This window comes from Meriones unguiculatus, chromosome 14, assembly GCF_030254825.1.
Source record: "Meriones unguiculatus strain TT.TT164.6M chromosome 14, Bangor_MerUng_6.1, whole genome shotgun sequence".
Lineage (NCBI taxonomy): Eukaryota > Metazoa > Chordata > Mammalia > Rodentia > Muridae > Meriones > Meriones unguiculatus.
In genome coordinates this window covers 4,195,858-4,216,406 of record NC_083361.1, presented here as the reverse complement: position 1 = coordinate 4,216,406, position 20,549 = coordinate 4,195,858, and the positions used below count along the sequence as shown (strand labels likewise).

Sequence of the window (20,549 nt, the reverse complement as noted above, 5' to 3'; positions counted from 1 at the left end):
GCCGAGTGAAACTGGGGGGCCCGGCATCCAGAAATCTCTCCCCCAAGAAGATCACGATGGCAAGACTGAAGTCAGGTTTATTGGGAGGCGAGGACGCATTAGGACGGCTAGCGTGTCCATAAGGCATCGTTCTCTCCTGCCCACTCAGCGGCTCATTCCTGGATGTAGAGGTTGCTGGGGGCGGTAGGGTCATCCGTGGGCCGGGTCTCCACCACCACAGGCCTGAAAAAGAGAGGCCAAGCCAGTCATTCATTCATTCTCAGAGTAGTTCACGGGAACTGTACTGTCCCAGAGCCGGGCTGTAATAAGTCAAGCATGGTAGCCCCTGCCTACAATCCCAACCACTGGGAGGCTGAGGCAGATCAGGGGTTCAAGGTCATCCTCAGCTACAGAGGGAGTCTGAGGTTAGCCTAAGCTATCAAACCCCATTTCAAAAAATAATAAACAAGAGGGCTGGCAAGAAGGCTCAGCAGGCAAGGGGGCTTGTCACCAAACATAATGACCTGAATTCGGTCTCTGGGACCGAGGGAGACTGGGAGGAGAGAATCGTCTCCCAAAAACGTCCTCTGATGATCTCCAGGCGCCCTCGGGGCACACCCCACCCCAGTATAATATAAGAGAGCTGAGGGCCAGCCGGGGCTACATAGTGAGACTGTCTCAAGCAAGGGCAGTAAAGGAGCCACGGTCAGTTCACAGTCCCGACAGCAAAGCAAAGGTGTTCAGAGAAGCCCAGGGCTGCCAATAAACACGGCAGAAGCGGAGGGGACCGAGCAGGAGCATGGAAGGGTGTTCTGGGCCGCAGAAGCCTCCGCTTCGCAGCAGCAGCGTCTCCCATTCCTCTCCATCTCCCCACCGACGTACCTGGGCGAGCCGAGCAGCCGGAAGGTGAGGGTGGGGTCTCTCAGCTCCTGCAGCAGCTGTGGGAAAGGCGCGTCTGCATGTGCGTGCCGGAAGTAGGGCCGCCCCTGCTTCTCCCGGCACGGTCTAACCCCAGACCCCTGAGGCTGCATGCTGACTGCTCTGCTCTGTGCCCAAGACTGCCAACCTGCAGAATCTACAGGCCTATCTGCTGGGCAGCCGTAAAGAGGAAGTCAGGGCCCGGGAGGCCGGACAGCAGTCTGAGACGAGCCTGTGTCCACGGAGGGATGAGGCACAAAGACGTGTGCCCAAAGCTTCCCTGAACGAGTCCCTGACCGGCCCAGGGCTTTTTCGAGCCCATTAAAGGCCGAGAAGGCTGAGGAGAGGGCAGGCAGTGGTAGGAACTGAGGGAGGGGCCTACCTGTTCCGAGCCTGGCGCCCACACCTGGACCCCGTGCTTCCAGAAGGCTTGGAGCCGGTCTCCAACCATAGCTGGGGAGAAAGCAGTTGCCTGTGACCCGGAGGTCACAGGGCTCCCACCCTTGACCCGGGGGCCCTCCCATCCAGTGCGTGCGTACCCACAGCCTCCACCGCTTCCGTCATGGGGATCTCAGGGGTGCGAAGGCCGGGAGCCGGGGCCCCCTCTGGTGTCACCAGCTTCAGGGAGCCTGGAAGGAAGTGGAAGGCGGGTTTTGCGCCCTGCGTCCTGGGTGCGGGCCAGGGAGGGAGGAGGAAGCTTCTTACCGTCCATCAACACCATCACGATGTCTTCCTTTACTTGGAGCACCTGCACGGGGCCCTTGTGCTCTGTGCGAGAGGCAGGGGCTTGAGGACTAGCTGCCTGGCCCTGTTCAGCTAGCACCCCGTCCCTGCCGGCCACACAGGCCCCGCCCTGTCAACCGTGTCAGCCAAACCCCAGCCCACACCCGGCCCACCTCTCACCAGCGGCTCGGACTCAGCGGTGCCCAGCCGCTCTGGCCTCCCCTCCCAGCTGCTTTCACCTGCAGCCCTACCGCCCCTCCGCCCACCTCCTCTAAGCCCCGCCCAGCCCCGGGGCCCCGCCCTCTCCGCACAGCCCCGCCTCCCTGCGGCCCCGCCCCTCCGCGGCCCCGCCCCCTCACCCGTGCTGGAGTCGTCCAGCCAGCAGGACAGCGCACCGAAGCGCACGGTGTGGAACAGCACGGAGCTCGCCGCGCGCCCGGGGCTCACGCCGATGCACACGGCCGGCAGCTCGGAGCCCGGCGCCGTCAGCAGCGCGAACACTGGCAGCGGCGTGGGCAGCGGGAACAGCACCTGCTGCGGGCCCGCACGGGGAGGAGGGGCGACTCAGGGGGACTGTGGGGGGGGCGGGGCCCGGGGCTGGGGGAGCCCTCGGGGAATTCAGGCCTCTTTAGAAACAACGCGTGCCCTTAGGAGAGGCGGGGAAGGGCCCCGCCACCCACACACACACAGGGCAGCAAAAGTGCGTTACACCCAAAGGGACAGACCCTTGGAGACTGAAATATTAAGCTCTGGTGTGAGGGGCAGGGCTTAAAGATCAGGAAATTTTAAAAGACGATTTATCGTTATTTTACGCGCATTGGTGTTTTGCCTGCTTGTTCGTCTGTGCGTGGGTGTTGAGTTTCCTGGAGCTGGACCTACAGACTGCTGTGAGCTGTCGTGTGGGGTGCTGGGAACTGAACCTAGGTCCTTCGGGAGAGCAGCCCCTCTCCCGACCCTCAGGAAATCCGTCCGAGGGCCCAGGCTACAGCGCCCTCGCCCTGGAGCTTACCCGGACAAGCAGGAATTTGTTCATCGGCTGGTACCACTGCAGCAGAACCACAGATGTCTCCAAAGCCCCACACAGGAACGGGCCTCCGGAGCCTGCGCCCTCGGCTGTGGAAGAGGACGAGAAGGGGTCAGGCCCTGTCTCCTTCCGCCAGCCCCGGACACCGCTCAGGCCCCAGCCCTTCCCCTCCACCCAGCACCCCAGGCTGGTTCTCACCCACGCAGCAAGCTCTGCAGCCTTTGGTGTCCTGGATCTTACTGGAGACCATGTTCCTTCTGAAGAAGGGGGGAGGGGTGAGTGGCTGCGGGTTGGGGGCGGGCAGCGGCAGGGGCAGGGAAGCCTGCGGCGGCCTTTCAGGGCGGCCTTTCAGGGCTCGAACCTTGCCAGAAACCGGTGAGGGCTGATGTGAGCGATGGGGTTTCCCGTTCTGCCCTCCTTCCTCTCCAGCAGGCCCAGGATGCTATGAGAATATAGGTGGGGTGTCTTCCCTGCAGTGCGTGTGGGAGGAAGCAGTTATAGGACCCTACCAGCTCCCGTCTCCCAGCCGTCCTGCGGAAGCTCCCCAGGCGCCCTCCACACACACACACACACCACACTGGGCCGCCTGCCCTCACAGCCGGCACATATTACCCGAGTGGTGGCACCTGCTCCCAATCTCAGGCCTCGGGAGGCTGAGGCCAGCCTGGGACAGAGTGCGAAGTCTGTCTCAAAAACGTAGGAGGGGCCGTGCTGCTGGAGCCCACACAGCACACACAGGCCCTGACGTTACTTACCAAACAACAAATAAAACAAAAACCGCTGTGAAACCTTCTCCCTTTTTGAGACAGGGTTTCTCTGCATAATTGCCCTGGCTGTCCTGGAGCTCACAGAGGTCCGCCTGCCTCTGCCTCCTAGAACTAAAGGCATGCGCCTGGCTTCCTCAGTCCATCTTAATAGAGAGAGTAAATTCGGATTATCGGAAGCACCTGCCCCTTCTCTAACGCTGAGAGACTAAAGGAGCGTGCTGGCCACACCCTGAGACTTCAAAGGCATTTAAAGTTGTGAAAATGAGCTCGCAGCAGGCTTGAGAAGCGAAGATTTTGGAGACGGGGGGGGGGGGGGGGGGGGGGGGAGGGGGGAGGAGAAGCCCCTTGCCTTCCGAGCAACCAGTAGGACAGTGGTGGGATTTGAACCTCAGGCCCGGCCGAGGTGAAGACTCAGTCAAGTTTGTGCTCATCCACGCATCCCCTCCGTGAACTCCCGCCCCTCCCCCAGCCCGCGGGCTGACCTGAGAGAGACATCAGGAGGTTGTCGATGCAGTACACCCAGGTTGTGCGGCCGGGGAAGAGCTGCAGAGAAGGGCGGTGACGGCCGGGTCCCCAGCCGGCCCTACGCCACCCGCCCCTCGCCCCCAGCACTGACCGCGGCCCCTCACCATCTCCAGCGTGGCCTCCTGGTCATTCCGGTTCAGTATGAAAATGCCTTCCTCTGCAGCCAGGAGCAAGTGCTGGTCTGAGTGGGCCCGACAGAGCTGGTTGCGGTTTCTCAGCATGGGACAGACCGCCCAGAACTTTATCCAAAACTAGCCCTCTACCCCCCCTCCCCTATGCTCAAACCTGAACTTAAACCTCCCATCAGTCTCCACCGCCTCCTCCCCAAGACGTGCTGGACGCCGGCATTTCCTTACCCCTGACCTTCCGCCCCCAACACTTCCCCCAGGGCTCCAAGCCCGGCCACTTCTTCCCCAGCGCTGATCTCCAGCTACGAAACTTTGAGCCTGTGTCCCCAGTGTGGCCTTCTCTGTCCGGGGACACTGCTCAGCCCTGTTGTTACTTTACGTGAAAGTATTTGCGTGCATGCCTGTACACCGTGAACATGCAGGGCCCTCGCGCCAGAAGAGGGCGGCGGTTCCCCCAGAACTGGAGTTAGACAAGGCTGTGAGCCCCATGTTGGGTGCTGGGCACCGAACCTGGGTCCTCTGAAAATGCAGCTGGTGCTCTTAACCGCTGAGCCATCTTCCCGGCCTCTCTCGTTTTATGAGGTCTGGTCACAAGTATCCCACTGGCCTTTCAACTCCCTCCTCTACCTCTGAAGAGCCAGGGTAACCAGTGTGAGCTACTACGCTTTTTTTGGTGTGTGTGTGTTTGTTTTTTTGAGACAGGGTTTTTCTGTGTGGCCCTGGCTGTCCTGCACTCGATTTGTTGGCCAGGCCGCCCTCAAACTCACAGAGATCCACCTGCCTCTGCCTCCCTGGGTGCTGGGATCACAGGCGTGCACCACAGTGCCCTGCTACAATGCTTTTTGTTTGTCTCTTTGTTTAAGAAGACTCTTGCTATATAACCCTGGCTGGCCTCCGCCTCGGGAGTGCTGGCATTAAAGAGGGCCCCTCTAATTCCAAGTCTCTTATGTTACGGAATCCTGACCCCACAAGGTCTCCTGCCTGTGATCTCCTGACTCTGTCCTGTGCTGCAGTCAAACCGTAGCCTCCTAAAACTGATGCCTGTAAGTGCAGCTCCAGGGAATCGTACGAGCTCTTCTGGACTCCGAGGGCATCTGGGCGTGTGTGCAGACTATGCGGACTTGTTGACATCCTCTTGGCGAGGAAAAGTCAGGTTTTTTTAAAGGATAGCCATGCTCTAGCGGATGGCCCCACAGTCGTGAGAACAGGAACAGCACAAATCAGCCTCCATGACAGAAAAGGACACTAAGCCAGGGAGGACGAAGGGGTACGGTTGGATCTGGGAGGAGTGGAAGGTGAGGAGGAGGATCAAACACATTGCATGACATCCTCAATAATTAACAGCAGGATTTTAGAGAGGACGTGATCTAAAGATAAAAACATACATCTTACATAGCAAAAGAAGAGCCTCTCGGGGCTGGAGAGGTGGCTCAGTGGGTAAGAGCTGTTACTCCTGTGAGGACTTGGGTTCAGTCACAGCACCCATGTCAGCCAACCAGGAAAGGTCAGCTACAGAGGACACAGCGCCCTCTTCTGGCCGCTGCCAGCACTGCACGCACGCGGTGGCCGGGTGGGTGTACAGCCAAAACCACCCACAGGTAAAATCAAACAATGTTCTTCCCGTAGCTCTCCGTGCTTTCCTCAGGGCCCCACCGCCCCACCTGGCCCCCAACCCAGGCGCTCCTGGGCCTCCTGAGTGCCCACCTTTAGTGGAGGGGTGTGTCCAGGCAGCTGTACTGTGGATCTGCAGGGGGCAGCTGTTGAATAACTTCACAAGATGGGTACATCCCTGGGTGGCCGTGGCCAGTGGGCAGCAGCGAGCCAAGGAAGGGAGGGTGGAGTGGTTAAGACTTGCGAAAGAGTGCAGGGCTCAACTATGCCTGTTCCTCAGAGGCACATACCCCCATCCCCCACTTCCCCTCCTGCCCCCCCATCTGTGGTTTTGCACCACCTCATTTACCATGTTTAGACATGGTCCAAAAAATATTACACGAAAGATTTCAAAAATTAAAGAAAAAATTGTCGGGCTGGAGAGATGGCTCAGTGGTTAAGAGCGCTGTCTGCTCTTCCAAAGGACCCAGGTTCAATTCCCAGCACCCACATGGCAGCTCACAACTGTTGTAATGTCAATTCCAAGGGATCTGACACCTTCACACTAATGCACATAAAATAAAAATTAAATTTAAAACATTGTCTTGTGTTTTTTCCTTCCTTCCTTCCTTCCTTCCTTCCTTCCTTCCTTCCTTCCTTCCTTCCTTTTCCAAGACAGGGTTTCTCTGCATAGTCCTGGCTGTCCTGGAAGTCTCTTTGTAGACCAGGCTGGCCTCAAACTCAGAGATCTGCCTGCCTCTGCCTCCCGAGTGCTGGGATTGAATGTGCGCGCCACTGGGGGCTGGAGAGCTGGCTCAGAGCCTGACAACACTGGCTGTCCTTCCAAAGGACCTGAGTTGAATTCCCAGCGACCACAGGGTCGCTCATAGCCATCTATGGTGGGATCTGATGCCATCTTCTGGCGTGCAGGTATACATGAAGACTGAACCTTGTATACATAATAAGTAAATAAATCTTTAAAGGAGTAGATTTGGGCACTGGCCAGCCTCAGGCACTCCCTGGCGGCCCTGAACTGGGTTCTCCATGGTAAAGGGAAATGTCTTTATGACCGAGGAGGCTACTCACCTCTCGGCGCTTCTCTTTCTCCACCTGCGGAACAGAAAACGGGTGCCGCTAGAATCCCTCTCCTTCTATTTTTTAAAAACAGACTCACTGTGTACCCCACTTGGCCTGGAAACCACCCCCCTTACTCCCACCTTTGCAGTTACTAGAGCTAGAAAGCCAGGCTTTGCACATAGCAGCTAAGCGCTCTTCCACTGAGCCGCCCTCAGCCCCTCACTGCTGGCAAGCTGTGGCCCAAGCTTTCACTGCACAATTCTAGCTAGGTCCTCGACACAAGCTGGAGTCATTTGGGAAGAGGGTGCCATGACTAAGAAGATGCTTCTACCAGATTGTGGGACTTTTTAAATTTGCTGATGAATGTGAGAGGATCCAGCCCATTTCGGGTAAGGTCACTCTTGGGCAGGGGACCTGGGTTGTACAGAAAAGCAGGCTGAGCAAGCCATGAGGAGCAAGCCAGAAAGCTTGGCCCCTGCCTCAGTACCTGCCTCTCGGTTCCTGCCTGACTTCTCTGGAAGGTGGACTGTGAACTCAAGCGTGAGCACGTAAACCCTTCCCTCCCCAGGCTGGTGTGGGCTGGTGTTTTATCATCCTGGTGGGAGAGCTGACGAGAACAGCCCAGCTTCATGCCCAGGCCTGCAGCTCTCTGTCTCCCTGCCCCAGCGCTCCGAGGGTGCGGCCACCACACAGAGTAGTCGGTACCTATTTTTATGTATGAAGGTTGACCCTTTAGAAAGACATGGGGCTCAGCGCTAGAGAGGACTCGCCGTGCAAATGTGAGGACCCAAGTTCCTATTCCTAGCAACCGATAGGAAAAAACCGCATTGAAAAGCCAGGAATGGGAGCTGGGTGCGGCGAGACTATAATCCCAGCACTTGGGGAGGCAGAGACAGGCATATCTCTGTGAGTTCGAGGCCAGCCTGGTCTACAAAGCGGGTCCAGGCCTGCTTGGGCTACACACAGAGACACCCTCTCTGAAAAAAAAAAAAAAAAGCTGGCTATGACTCAGCCTCTCTGTAAGAGCAGAGACAGGAAGATACCAGGTCACCAGCCTCGCTCCAAGCAGGTTGGGACATCTTATTTCCATAAGATGCAGGGTGACACAGCGGGTCACGGATGCTCTCCTCTGGCCTCCACATACTCACGTACTGCAAGCCTGCGCATACACCGCAGACCCACACAGGGGCACACACCTCCAAGACCAGTGTCCAGACAGAGGGAGGACTCAGTGACTTCCCCTTCCACCCCAGCCTATCTACGCGCTAGCAGCGAGCTCTCACCTTCCTCCTCATTTTGTCCTTCTTAGGGGGCAGGAGCGGGGGCGGGCCTGGCTCCGGAGCGGCCGGGTTCCACAGCGAGGGATCTGAGAGGAGTCGAAACAGCGTCAGGCTGGGAGACTTCCACCCGCCTGTCCTCCTCCCGGGGCTGCGCTGGTACCTGAGCGGGCCGTGAGATGGGGGCTGCAGGTGGCTGGGGGAGCCCCGGGTCGGGGGGTGCGCGGAGGAGGTCCACTGGCACATCGGACCAGCACCCCTGGGCTCAGCTGCCCGTCGTCTCCTACCCCTCCAGAGCCATCATCTGATGGAGACCGGAACTTGGGCTACGGAGACCGGAGTGGGGTAGAAACGGTCTTGAGAGGGTCCAGAAGATGGTGCACCTTGTACCCCAATCCCTGCCTCCCCCAGGACCAAAAACTGGCCGTATCCATGATCCTCCCCGTGACAGCCTCCTGCCTCGGTGCAACCATTTCCCAGATCCACATCCTCGTGAGAAGAGACATCGGCACACACCACAAAACCAATGGTTAAGGCTGGACACTGGGCAGCTGCTTGCCAGATCCACTCCAGACCCCAGACCCCCTGCCTTGCTTTAAACAAACACATTTTTGTTTTGAGACGGGGTCTCACTGTGTCACTGCGTAGCCCAGGCTGGCCTTGAACTTGCCATGGTAGCTAAGGATGATCTTGAACTCTTGACCTTCCTGCCTCCACCCCGTGAATGCACCACCAGCTGTGTCTCTGTACATCCATCCTGTTCCCCAAACTCTCCTCTAAACACAGGCTCCCCAGGGCCTACCTTGGGGGGCAGCGGAGGGGGTATGTCCTCTGCGGGAGGGGCAGGGCTGAAACACAAAGATATGGTAAGCAGGGGTGGGTGAGGGGGACAAGCTGGGGTGGCCTGGGACTGAGGGGCAGCGGCGGAGGGGTGACTTGGAGTGGCTGGAGCCGAAGACTCTGTAACTGACAGCCACAGCTATAAACAGCAGTAGCAGCTCAGGGTGTCCTCAAGAGGACATGACGTGGGGGCTGGAGAGATGTCTCAGCGGTTAAGAGCACCGGCTGCTTTTCCAGAAGACCTGGGTTCAATTCCCAGTACCCACATGGCAGCTCACAATGTCTATAACTCCGACTCCCTCACACATGCAGGCAAAACACCAACATACATAAAATAAAAATAAAAATAAAAAAATACAATATAAAAGAAGACTCGAAAAAATTTTTAAAAAAAAGAAAAAGAAGACTCGAGGCCTGCTCCATCCCTCACCCTTTACCCTGCGGCTTACCCATGCTCAGAAGGTGGGGAGCCACGGGGAGCAGGCTTGGAGACTGCCCCTGAGCCAGGGCAGGGAGAATGTGGGGACTTGGAGTGACTGCTGGGGTGCAGCTTGGGGCCTGAGACTCAGAGCCTGAGCGGCAGGAAGTCTGCATGGATGGAGGTTCAGTCTGAGCCTGGGTTACAGAGTCTGTAACCCACCTGCTTAGCCGAGGCAGGGGCAGTGAGAGAGCCCACGACCACTGTGGGCTGCAAACAGGAGCGCTGGGGAGAAGGCTGGGGTCGCAGCTGAGGCTGCTGGGCGAGCAGAGGTGGCAGAGCCTGGGAAGCAGCAACGCCAGAGCGTCTCAGGCCTGGGCCTGAGCGCAGTGGAGGACGGACAGGAGCTGAGGATTAGGTAAATTGTAGAAGGTAGAAGGAACCAGGCCTGGTTGGGCAGGTAACACCAGTTACTTAGAAAGCTGAGGCAGAAGAAGGAATGGAAAGGTTGGAATTGGGCGGAGGAGGTCTGGGGTGAAGGTAGAGGGTCTAGTGGGCTTGGGGACCAGGGATTGCAGAGGAGGATGGAGGAGGTGACCGGATGAAGTTGGGATCTGCGGTAGATGTTGGGAAGGCTGGAGACGGGTTCTCAGGTGCTGAGCGGCCAAGGTGAGGGTTCACGGGGTCTTACATGTCCACGTCATCATAGTCATCATCAGATTCTGAGAGCTGGCTCCTGAAGATTAACAGGCATGAGCCTCAGGTGCCTCCCACAGAACCCACTGCCCTCCCCTCCAGCCCAGGGGGAGGGGTCCTGGACCTGGGACTGGTGCTCCGGAAGTCTCCAGGGGGCTGTAGTGGAACCTGTGGGATGAGGAAAGACTCAGCATAGCACAGGGCAGAAAGGGGGAAGGGGGAGCACCTGGGGGGAGCACGGAGGCATCTCACGGTGTCAGCCTGAGATCTGGGGTCCACTCCTCGGAGCCTCTGGAACTCCATGTGCCGCCCTGGGAAGGGGGTGAGACAACCCAGTGAGAGGTGGGCAGGGAGATAGATGAAGAAGGTGGAGGGCGCCGCTGACCCTGTGGGGGGGGGCCTCTGTTCACAGGGGTCTTGTTTGGGGGTCGGGGCGTCAGGGAGGTAGAAGGGCTCAAAGCAGCCGCGAGATGTGTGCTTTCAGGCCTTACTTAGGGGTTAGGGGTTCTGACAGTTTGTTGTTGTTTTTGGTTTTGGTTTTTTGAGACAAGGTCTCTCTGTGTAGCCCTGGAATTAACTATGTAGAGAAGGCTGGCTGGCCTTGAACTAGCTTTTTTTTTTTTTTTTAATTTTATTTTTTATTTTTTTTTATCAGTTTAGCTTTTTCTTTTAACTGTATAAAAAATTGTGTGTATTCATTTGTTTTGTGAGACAGCGTGTATCTGGGAGGGACTGCAGAGTTAGTTCTGAGGCCTGGCAGCATGCGCCGTCATCACGAAGCCGCCTCACCGCACCCCACCAGGCTTATTCAGGGCCGGGGACTGAACCTAGGACCTTGTGAATGCAACACGAGTACTCTACCCACTGAGCTACAGCTACAGCCAATTTGGGAGTTTTCTGTTTGGTTTTTGGCGCTTGCTTGCTGTTTTTTGGCTTGTTTTTGGTTTGGTGTGGTTCTTTTTTCTTGCCATCGTTTTGAGACAAGGCCTCACTGTATGGGGCCCTGGCCTGGCATGCACTGCGTAGACCAGGCAGCCTGAGCTCGGTGACCGCCCTGAGTGCTGGCATCGACAGTGAGCGTCACCACACTCTAGATAGAGTCTCTTAAGGGTATCTTTTGGGTCGGAGCTGGGGGGTCTCCAGGGACTGAGGAGCGCGAGGTCAGCCTGAAGGTTACGTGGCTGCAAATGTCTTGGAATCTGAGCCCTTGCTGACCGTACGGTTGTCTACTCACGACAGCAGTCCGTGTCTGGGAGCCCCAGGGAGCTGGCCCGGTAGGTGGATCTGATCCGCCGTGGGATAGTAGGGGGCGGCTGCCAAGACAGGTGTCTGTGTCAGGGCCCACAGCCCCCAACACTCCCCATCGCCCACGGCCACCTCCTACCCCCGCTCTTGTAAGCGGCTGTGTCCAGCCCTGCCAGCTTCCTGTCCTTGCCGCTCACCTCAGGCTCCTCATCTTCAATCTCACCAACAGGCGGCCCCTTCCCAGGATTCCTCATCTTGTCAAGAAGGTCCAAGATCAGGCCTCTGTTCAGCCCTGGCTGGGACACCAACTGATGCTGCGAGAGGGGCCAGGGTCAGAGGACTGGCATGGGGGGGGTCAGAGGACTGGCATGAGGGGGAAGGGGCGGGATCAGAGGACTGGCATGGGGGGGAAGGGGTGAGGTCAGAGGACTGGCATGGAGGGCAGGGGTGGGGTCAGAGGACTGGCGGGGGTGTCAGAGGACTGGCATGGGGGGCAGGGGTGGGGTCAGAGGACTGGCATGGGGGGGTCAGAGGACTGGCATGGAGGGGCATGGGGGGGTCAGAGGACTGGCATGGGGGATGCAGGGGCAGGGGGAGAATAGGGGTCTCCAGTAAGAGACTGCTCCAAGGTAGGTGCTGGGAGCACCTGAGGGAGAAGGGACAGGAAGCTGGGAGACTCAGGGGCCCAGAGATTCTGAGAAGTTTTAAGGGGTGAGAAGAATTTAGGGTTCCCAGGAGGGAGGAATCCCAGGGTGTCCTAGGAACAACCAGGCTTGGTGAAGCCTCCTGGGGACACATGGAGGCCTTTGGGACTTGGCACATTCTAGCAACTCAGAGAAACTTGGAAAGGTCTGGGGTAAAGCCAGATATGATGGCTCATGCCTGTAATCCCAGCCCTTGGGAGTTAAAGGCAGGAGTTTCAGGAGTCCACAGTCAATCACAGCTATATAACAAGCCTAGACGTGAGGCTAGCCTGGGCTATATGACAGTATAACAAACAAACAAATGAAAACAAATGGAAAAAGCACACACACACATACAAACAAGCAAGCATAAGAGAAATAATCTGGGTATTAATTTGGTTTGAGCTTTACTTTTTGAGACAGGGTCTCACATAGCTCAGGCTAGCCTCAGACTCTCTATGTAACTAACGATGGCCTTGTACTTCTGATCCTCCCACTTCTACGTCCTTAGTGCTGAGACTATAGGCTTGTGCCTGGGCCTGGACCTCTTGGCGCAGTTTGAAGGCGCCTGTGGGTAGAGTCCCGGGAAATTCTGAGGGACTGGTGGTTTTGAAGGGGCCACTAGGGTTCCAGATGCAGCTGTGAGCCATGGAAGACTTGGGTGGTTGGGGCTGAGGGAACAGGCAGGGAGAGGTGTCTTACACTGAGCATCTTGGTGGCGCTGGGCCGTTTCTTGGCGTTCTTTGTGAGGGTGACTTTGACAAAGTTGTGGAAGGCAGATGACCTTAGGAGGAAGAAGCCAGGTCTGGATGAGGGGATCGGGATCCTTCTCCTTCTACCATAAGCCCCTCCTCTGCCCTCCCTCAGGTCGCCTCCCTTACCATCTGCCCTTTTCCTTTAGCCGAGGAGGCTGATAGCCGCTCTTGGTCATGAGGAAGAGAACCCTAGATCAGAAGGGAAGAATGTGAGGTTCAGCTCCGTGGAGACAGACCACACAGCTTCAGGAATTCCCGAATGGAAGTAAGACAGGGGAGCTGCCTCAGCAGGTAACAGCAATTTCTGTGCAAGCCTGAGGATCTGAGTTCAAATTCCCAGACCCTCTGTAAAAAAAAAAGGCGGAGCATGCCTGTGACTCCAGTGTTGTAGGGGTGGGAACAGGAGGACCCTCAGGACCTGCTGGCTACCAGCCTAGCTCCAAGATCAGAGAGACCCTGCCTCAAAGGAAAAAGGCATAGTGCGATAAAGCGTGATATCCAACATCCCTTCTCTGGCCTCTGCACCCCCATGGGAGTGTGCACCTACCTGCACACACATGTGCCTACACACTCACACACACACCCAAACACACAAAAAGAAGACGTCTTAAAATCATCTCCAAAAGCTGAGTATATGGGCCTGTGAGATGCTAGCTCAGTCGGGGGGAAAGCACTGAGTTCGATTCCCGGGACTCGCAGAGTGGAAGGAGAGAAGGAATTTCCGTAAAGTGGCCTTTGACCTCCACGTGTGTGCATAAACAAGCCAGGCCTGCTGATGAGCACACAATCCCAGTGCTGGGAGGCAGACAGGTGGAGCTCTGAGGGCCCCTGGCCCAGGCAGCCGAGCCCAGCCTTCCAGTTCCGGGCCAGTAGGCCTTGTGAGGGTGGGGAAGGACAGCACACGCATGCACAGGTGTGCGTGTGCATGTGCTTGCACGTGTGTGTGTGTCAGTTCTGGTTTTCAACTCTATATGCCCACCTCCTTTCTTTTGGGTGCTTTGAGATAGGATTTTGTTATGTAGCTCAGGCTAGCCTCAAGTTCACCACCCCCACCTCAGCTACCCGAGTGCCAGGACCACAGGGCGGCCACGCCAAGGCCATGACTGAGAGAAGCTGTTTATGATGAGTCTCCGGGGGGGGATGCCAGCTGGGCATGAGGGGTCATACCTGTAATGCCAGCGCTTGGGAGGCTAAGGCAGGAGGATTATACTCCAAGGCCAGCCTGGGCTACAAAGTCAGTCTGAGGTCATTCTGGGCTACATAGGGCGAGAGGGAGACCCTGTCTCAACAACAAACAAACAAAAGACAGACATCCATAGACCTGTGAGACCGAGGCAGGAGGATGTGGAGTGTACAGTTATATAGAAAACTGGGGGCCAGCCATGGCTCTAAACACCCAGCCCCCCAAAAAAGATGGGGACTGCTGAGCTGGAGGTCTTGCTGTGGGAAGCTGAGGAAAGGCTTCCTGTGCTAGGAAGGCCCCAGGGGTCTCCCTAGGCACATGTGGTATGAAATGAGGACACAGACGGAAGGGCAGGCGGAGGGTCGGGCCTTGTGCCCAACGGGCATCTGCCAGCCCAGCCTTTACCTGAGAGGGTGCACGTCAAAGAGCGGGGGCTGAAGCTCGGCCAGCTCAATGGCCGTGATGCCCAGGGACCAGATGTCGCACAGTTCATTGTATCCACCCTTCAGGGCCACAGCCGCCACCTCGGGAGCCATCCTGTGGGCAGAGACCCTCAGAGAGCAAGGGGTGACCCAAGGACACAGAGAGGTGGGGGAAACGGGGGCACAGGCAGAGCCAGGGAGGAGGGACACTGAGGCAAAGTTGCAGGTGGAGTTAGAAAAGGAGGGTGTGGGACACTTGGGACCCCAGCACTCTGGAGTTTGCTAAAGCAGGAGTTTGAGGCCAGCCTGGGCTACAGAGTGAGATGCTGCCTCAAAAGAGGGAGAGAGGGAGGAAAGGAGAGAGAGAGGCTGGGAGTATGGCTTAGTGATATAGAGATGGAATCAGAACCTAGCTTCAGTCCCTGCGACTAGTTAAAACAAAAGAGATCCACAGGCTGGGCCTGGTGACGCACGCCTGTGATCCCAGCACTCAGGGAGGAAGAGCCAGGCAGATCTCTGTGAGCTCCAGGCCAGCCTTCTCTACAAAGTGAGTCCAGGACAGCCAAGGCTACAGAGAAACCAGTCTCAAATCCCCCCACACTCCCACACAAAAAGAGATCTGCAATCTAGAGGGACAGACAAAGACAAAGAGAGCCACAGGCTCAGAAAACACAAAAATAGGCTTGGAGAGAGACAGGGATCAAGGGGGAAAAACCAACCCTAGCTGGGAGCAGTGCTGGTGCATGCCTGTAATCCTAAATCTCTAGGACCTGCAGACAGGAGAATCAGGAGTTCAAGACCAGCCTGAGCTATAGAACCAGTGTCAACACACACACACACACACACACACACACACACACACGCGCTCTACAACTGCCACCACTGAAATCCTAAACATGAAGAGAACCAGGCAGAAAGGGCCAGGGAGAGGCACAGATAAATGGAAAACTCAAAAGAGAGTCAAAGAGAAGGAAAGGGTCTCTAATAGGAGAAGGCAGAGCCAAGGACTTCCTGGGGGACCAAGAGGGGAAATGCCACTGTCCCCACCCTGGCCGCCGACCCAGCATCCCTCACCAGTATGGCGTCCCGATGAATGAGAGGCGCCGCGCCAGTGTGGCCCCGATCTGGGCTGAGATTCCAAAGTCAGCTGGAGGCAGAGACAGAAACGGGGTGTGAGTCTACCCCAGCCCCTCCTCAACCTCCATCAGCTCCCTGGGCACCCCGAGGGACACACTCACCCAGCCTAACCTCCCCGGCGTCATTGATGAGGATGTTGGCTCCCTGGGGACCAGAGGAGGGGTTAGAAGTTGTCAGAGAACCCCCCTCCCCAGCACTCCACTGCTCCTGTCCCTCGGGCTCCGCCCCAAAGCTCAGACTCTAGGCTGCCCCGGCTCTCCCTCGGTGACGCCCTTGTCCGAAGTCTACCTTGATGTCTCGGTGTATCTTCTTCTGTGAGTGCAAGTAGGCTAGCCCCTGGGGAGACAGGAACACAGGGCCGGTGAGCACTGTTCCTGCAGGGCACTGCCCACTCGGCCCCGCCCCACCCCGCGCCCTCTCACCTGGAGCACTTCCCGGCACACGTAGCTGATCTGGAGCTCGGACAGAGAGCCAGTCACTGCAAAAGTCATCCCAGCCAGGCCAGGTGTTGGGAGAGGAGTCAAGAATCCTGGCTCTCTGGGGTCCCCAGCCTCCCTCCACCCATGACATCTGACAGGATGACCAAAGAGGAGGGGATCCTGGATGGGACAAGCGGAATGGGGAGAGAGAGGGTGGTGGCAGCCTGAAAGGTGATGAGCCGAGCATGGTCGATTTTGCCTGTAATCCTAATACTTGGAAGACTGAGGCAGGAGGGTTGCCCTGAGTTTGAGGCTAGTCTGGGCTATATACCAATATCCAGGCCGGTCAGGGTAACAGTGTGCACGGAGGGGGAGAGAGAGAGGCAGATGAGTATGCAGCCACAGGCCAGAGGAAGATAGTCACTCAGCAAATAATTACAATAATGCCTACTCTATGCCAGGTCCAGGAGACACAGCTAAAAGCAAGAGTCATCCAAAAAGCTGAATATGTGGCTCAGTGATAGAGCCCCTGCCTAGAATCCCCCAGTGAGGGGCTGGGGTGTGGCTCAGTGGTAAAGCCACTGCCTAGAATCTCCCAGTGAGGAGCTGGGGACCAGCTCAGCCACAGAGTCTTTGCCCAGCATGTGAAAATCCCTGGGTTTCATTACTGGCACATGCATATGCAAACACACACAAAGATAAACCCCTGCTTTTATGGAGAGAACATTCCAAGAGGAATAAAAGATAAGATGGTACAGCCAGAGGAAATTCTCAGTGCTGTATCTCAACTGTTATTTTAAAAAATAATAAATAAAAAAATACGGAAAAACACAATGCAAGATGTCAGTATGCTAATAATTAGTAAGAAAAAAACAGAGTCAGAAATAACAACAGGAAATGTGTGTGGGAAGGGCTATGACATTTTACACTTGCTGGTCAGCAAGGCTACCCTGAAGAGCAGGAGTGAGGATGTGACGGTTCCCGCTCCGCAGCAGGAAAAGAGCACGGGCAGGAGGCAGGGGGCAATGGCCAGAGTCATAAGGACGGCTATGGGAGTCATGGGAGTCTCTGAATGGGGTGGTGTGAGGGCAGCCAAGATGAGCAACAGCAGAGATAAAGAGACAGGCTCACACATCCAGCATCAGGGCAGAGAAGGAAGAAACAAGCAGGTTAGTGAAGGGACAAGAGAAAGAAAGATGAGACAGGGTGGTGGACAGACAGCGGGGCTCACAGAGGCTGGATGAGTCACTTCCTGTCTATGGGCCTCAGTTTCCCGTTCTGGGGAGGGTTTTGTGTTGCCCGGGTGAAAGCTGGGACCTCGATCCATCTTACCCAGTAAGCATTCTACCACTGAGCTATAGTTGAGGGCTTGGGCTAGAGTGAGTTAGAAAGCCAGAAAGACAGAGGTGAATATCAGAACTTCAGAGATGGGTGAGGTGTAGGGTAGGTACAGTGTAGGGCCTGGCTGCGGTAGACCAGTAGTCCTAGCTACTCAAAAGGCTAAGGCAGTGAGATCGCAAGTTCAAGGCCAGCCTGGACAAATCATTGAGACTCTGTCTCAGAATAATAAGTAAAAAGAGGGTTGGGGAATGTCTAGATGAGGTTGAAGGGATATGATAAAAATATATACCTACAATTCTCAAAGCAACTTACATTTAAATTCCCAAAGAATAAACTAGTTAATTTAAAAAGAGGGGGATTGGGAATACAGCTCAGGGTGCTTGCCTGACAAACAGAAGATTCCAGGTTTAAAATTCACTCTGATTTTTTTTTCTTAAATGTGTGCAGACAGATGAAGTGGCACACACCTGTAATCCCAGCACTCAGGGAGGCAGAGGCAGATGCATCTCTGTGAGTTCGAGGCCAGCCTGGTCTACAAAGCAAGTCCAGGACAAGTCAATGCTACACACAGAAAAACTGTTTCGATAAAAAAGGGTGTGTGTGGGGGGGAGGGGGATTCAGAGGGGTTAAGAGGCCTATCTGACTTTTAACCTCAAAATCCCCTAAACGAGAACTGCAGGCTAGACCCAGAAATTCATTGATTGACTGCCCAAAAATCTGAGCAACTAATCTGAGTTAGAAAATGCAGAAATAGGCCAGGGATGGTAGCACGTGCCTTGAATCTCAACACTGTGGGAGGCAGATGTAGGCAGAGCTCTGTGAGTTGGAGACAAGCCAGGACTACACAGTGAGATCTCCATCGCAATTAAAAAAAAAGAAAGAAAGGAAGGAAGCAGGTGGTGGTGATGGTGCACGCTTGTAATCCCAGCACTCTGGGAGACAGAGGCAGGTAGATCTCTCTCAGCCCAAGGCCAGCCTGGTCTACAAAGTGAGTCCAGGACAGCCAAGGCTACACAGAGAAACTGTCTTGGGGGAAAAAAAAAGCAGAAATGCCCTAACCCAACCCAGGAATACATTGTGGCAAGAAAGCATAGACATCCCAACCAAGATGGAGACATGGATGTGGAGAGGATTGTTGCCTGGGGAAAGACAGGCAGGGCCCTCGGGTGCTGGAGGCCAGGGTCATCACAGGATTACCTAGCGTCATTCAATGGAGGCCGAAGGGAGGGGTTCATGGTGTGAGGTGTGGAGCAGAAAATCAGTTCCCAGGAAACAAGCACAGAGAGACAGGAGAGGTGAACAGAGGGGCCTGGGTCCCCACAGAGGGGGCCTGAGAGGTGGACAGAGGGGTCTGGGCCCCCGCAGAGGTGGACACAGGGGGCCCGGGTCCCTTGTCTTTCCTCTGACCTTGGTAGATGTCCTGGAGAGAACCAGCTCCACAGAATTCCATGCAGATCCAAAGCTTCTGCAGCCTACAGGAGGCCAAAAGAGCAGGGCTGACAATGACAGTGAACCCCCCCACCCCCAGGCTTGAGGCTAGCCTATTCCTCTTGCCCACCGGAGAGTGGAGGATGGACCAGAAAGAGTGCACTCTGGAGCAATTTCACTGGAACTTAGGTCTTTGGGTTCCAACCCCGGGGCACCCCTCTGCCATCCCAGGCTCGCTTAGGGCACAGAGCAGAATGCTCATGGAGAAGCAGACAGAACAAAGAAGCCCAGATTTGAGGAACAGATGTTATTATTGGGGCAGGATTTGGGGATTCATGTTAAACAAGTAGAGTGAAAATGAGGGATGTAGGGTCCAGACCGTTGAGAGATCTGATTACAGTGGGCTGAGGTCAAGTTAGGGTATCTGGGCCACAAAGGGTAATTTAGGACTGGGGACCTGACTAGGGGTGTCTAGTTGGCCATAAGGGGCTGGGGTTGGGGGATGGGCTAAGACGTCACCAGAGGTAACTGCCGTGGTAGGCCACGATGTTGGCATGCCGGCAAGTTTTCAGCATGAGAATCTCCTTCTGGAGGGTGGAGACGTCATCGTCTGTGAGGAGGGGCAGGAGGGAAAAGGCCGCTGCAGCCGGGGGCTTACGAAGTGTTTCCCATCCCAGGGAGTTTAAGGGCAGGCCTGGGCTTAAAGCTGCTGTGGGCCCCTCTCACCAGGCTCCATCTTCACCATCTTCAGAGCCACCAGGTCCTTCGACACCTTGTCTCGGGCCTTGTAAAGGGGAAGTTGGCCATCAGGCAGGCTCCATAGCTTGCCGCCCTCAGCATCTCTGAAGCAAGGCCAGGGCCTGGCACCCCCTCGCACTCCGGCTTGTCGGCCTCACCCCGGCCATCCCAGGTTTGAAGGAGGCAGAAGGACTCTCTCACCTTGAAGACTTCTCCATAGGTTCCACCACCCAGCCGCTGCAGTAGGTCATAGTGTTCACGGGGGTCCTTATTAAAGATGTCGGGGTCCACAAGAGCCATCCCTGGAGGCCGGGGCTGGGCCAGCGCCCAGGGGGCCAGCAGGGCCTCAGGGCTTTGGTGTGTTACCCTGTGTCCCCACAAGTCTTGGGCCCGCCTCGACTCTGTGGGCTGTGGCCTTTCCCCTCCCAGCTCTCGCTTCCTGCCCCAGCTGCAGGGCTGTACCGAGGGCTCCACCCCCGTCCCCTGGGTTCTGAGCGCCTGATAGCCTTGGGCCCCATGGGACTCGGTTTTACCCCCTGAAGTGCACTATGTAAATAAGATGCAAAGGGCCTAAAGTGCAACCCGGGGCTGACCTGGCACCCTCCCCCCTAACACTCTACCGTTCTGGGAGGAGTCACACGTTACAGTTGAACCTCTGCAAGCCAGAGGGCTGCCGGGCTGCCCAGCGCTGGCTAAGGAAGCACGGAGGCCCGTCTACTCTTGACATGAACGCGTCACTTAAGTGACAGCTCCGCTCAGGGCACCTGCCCACTCGGCACATGTCGGTGCGTCGTTGTACGGAATCCGTAGCGGACACGGGACACTCGTTGGTAGCCCCTACGAGGAGCCTGATAAGGAGTCCCGGATGCCAGGTGCAGGAGCCACTCGCCTGCCCGGCCTGCTAGCAGAGCACTGTGGCGTCGAGCAACGCAGGGTGGGGACCAGGGCCTGGGACTTAACAGTGAGGAACTGAGGATGGCGGGTGCTGTCTCAAGCACCCAAGCCCGGGGCGAGGAGAAACACGAACACACGAACGCAAAGAGAAGGCCGCCAGAGCGCTTCGCGCGGTTACACGCGTTTACGGTCACGCATGCGTGCAGAGAGCTCCTCGCCGTAGCGACGCGGCGCAAGCGCGGCCCGGGAAGGCTTAGCCCCGCCTCCTGGCGCCTGCGTAGTGAGGCCGACTAAACGTTTTCTCACGCCGTGGGTCCCGCTGGCGGGCGACTGCCGGAAGCG

The 20,549-nt window shown here is 56.5% G+C and overlaps 1 protein-coding gene across 3 annotated transcripts; it reads right to left on the bottom strand.

Annotated features, from left to right (window-relative positions):
* Nucleotides 1-61: 61 nt before the first annotated feature.
* On the bottom strand, nt 62-20,466 carry Map4k1 (mitogen-activated protein kinase kinase kinase kinase 1). Of its 3 annotated transcripts, XM_021643937.2 has the most exons (34): nt 19,934-20,464; nt 19,515-19,580; nt 19,302-19,359; nt 19,095-19,185; nt 18,555-18,619; nt 15,810-15,865; nt 15,676-15,723; nt 15,489-15,531; nt 15,325-15,397; nt 14,234-14,365; nt 12,772-12,834; nt 12,593-12,674; nt 11,405-11,521; nt 11,197-11,275; nt 10,215-10,273; nt 10,087-10,130; nt 9,958-10,002; nt 9,489-9,608; nt 8,811-8,856; nt 8,172-8,334; nt 8,015-8,097; nt 6,741-6,764; nt 5,769-5,853; nt 4,041-4,117; nt 3,894-3,954; nt 3,006-3,114; nt 2,843-2,901; nt 2,630-2,733; nt 1,980-2,154; nt 1,603-1,665; nt 1,437-1,526; nt 1,280-1,350; nt 862-917; nt 62-222 (listed from the first exon to the last, which is right to left on the bottom strand). In XM_021643937.2, the coding sequence occupies exons 3-34, from the start codon at nt 19,318-19,320 to the stop codon at nt 153-155; spliced, it is 2,472 nt and encodes an 823-aa protein (XP_021499612.1). In that variant the 5' UTR covers nt 19,321-19,359; nt 19,515-19,580; nt 19,934-20,464; the 3' UTR covers nt 62-152. The 3 variants fall into 3 exon arrangements, with proteins under 3 accessions (XP_021499612.1, XP_021499610.1, XP_021499611.1); XM_021643935.2 differs by having other exon boundaries at nt 19,515-20,466; XM_021643936.2 differs by lacking the exon at nt 9,489-9,608 and having other exon boundaries at nt 19,515-20,462.
* Nucleotides 20,467-20,549: the final 83 nt, after the last annotated feature.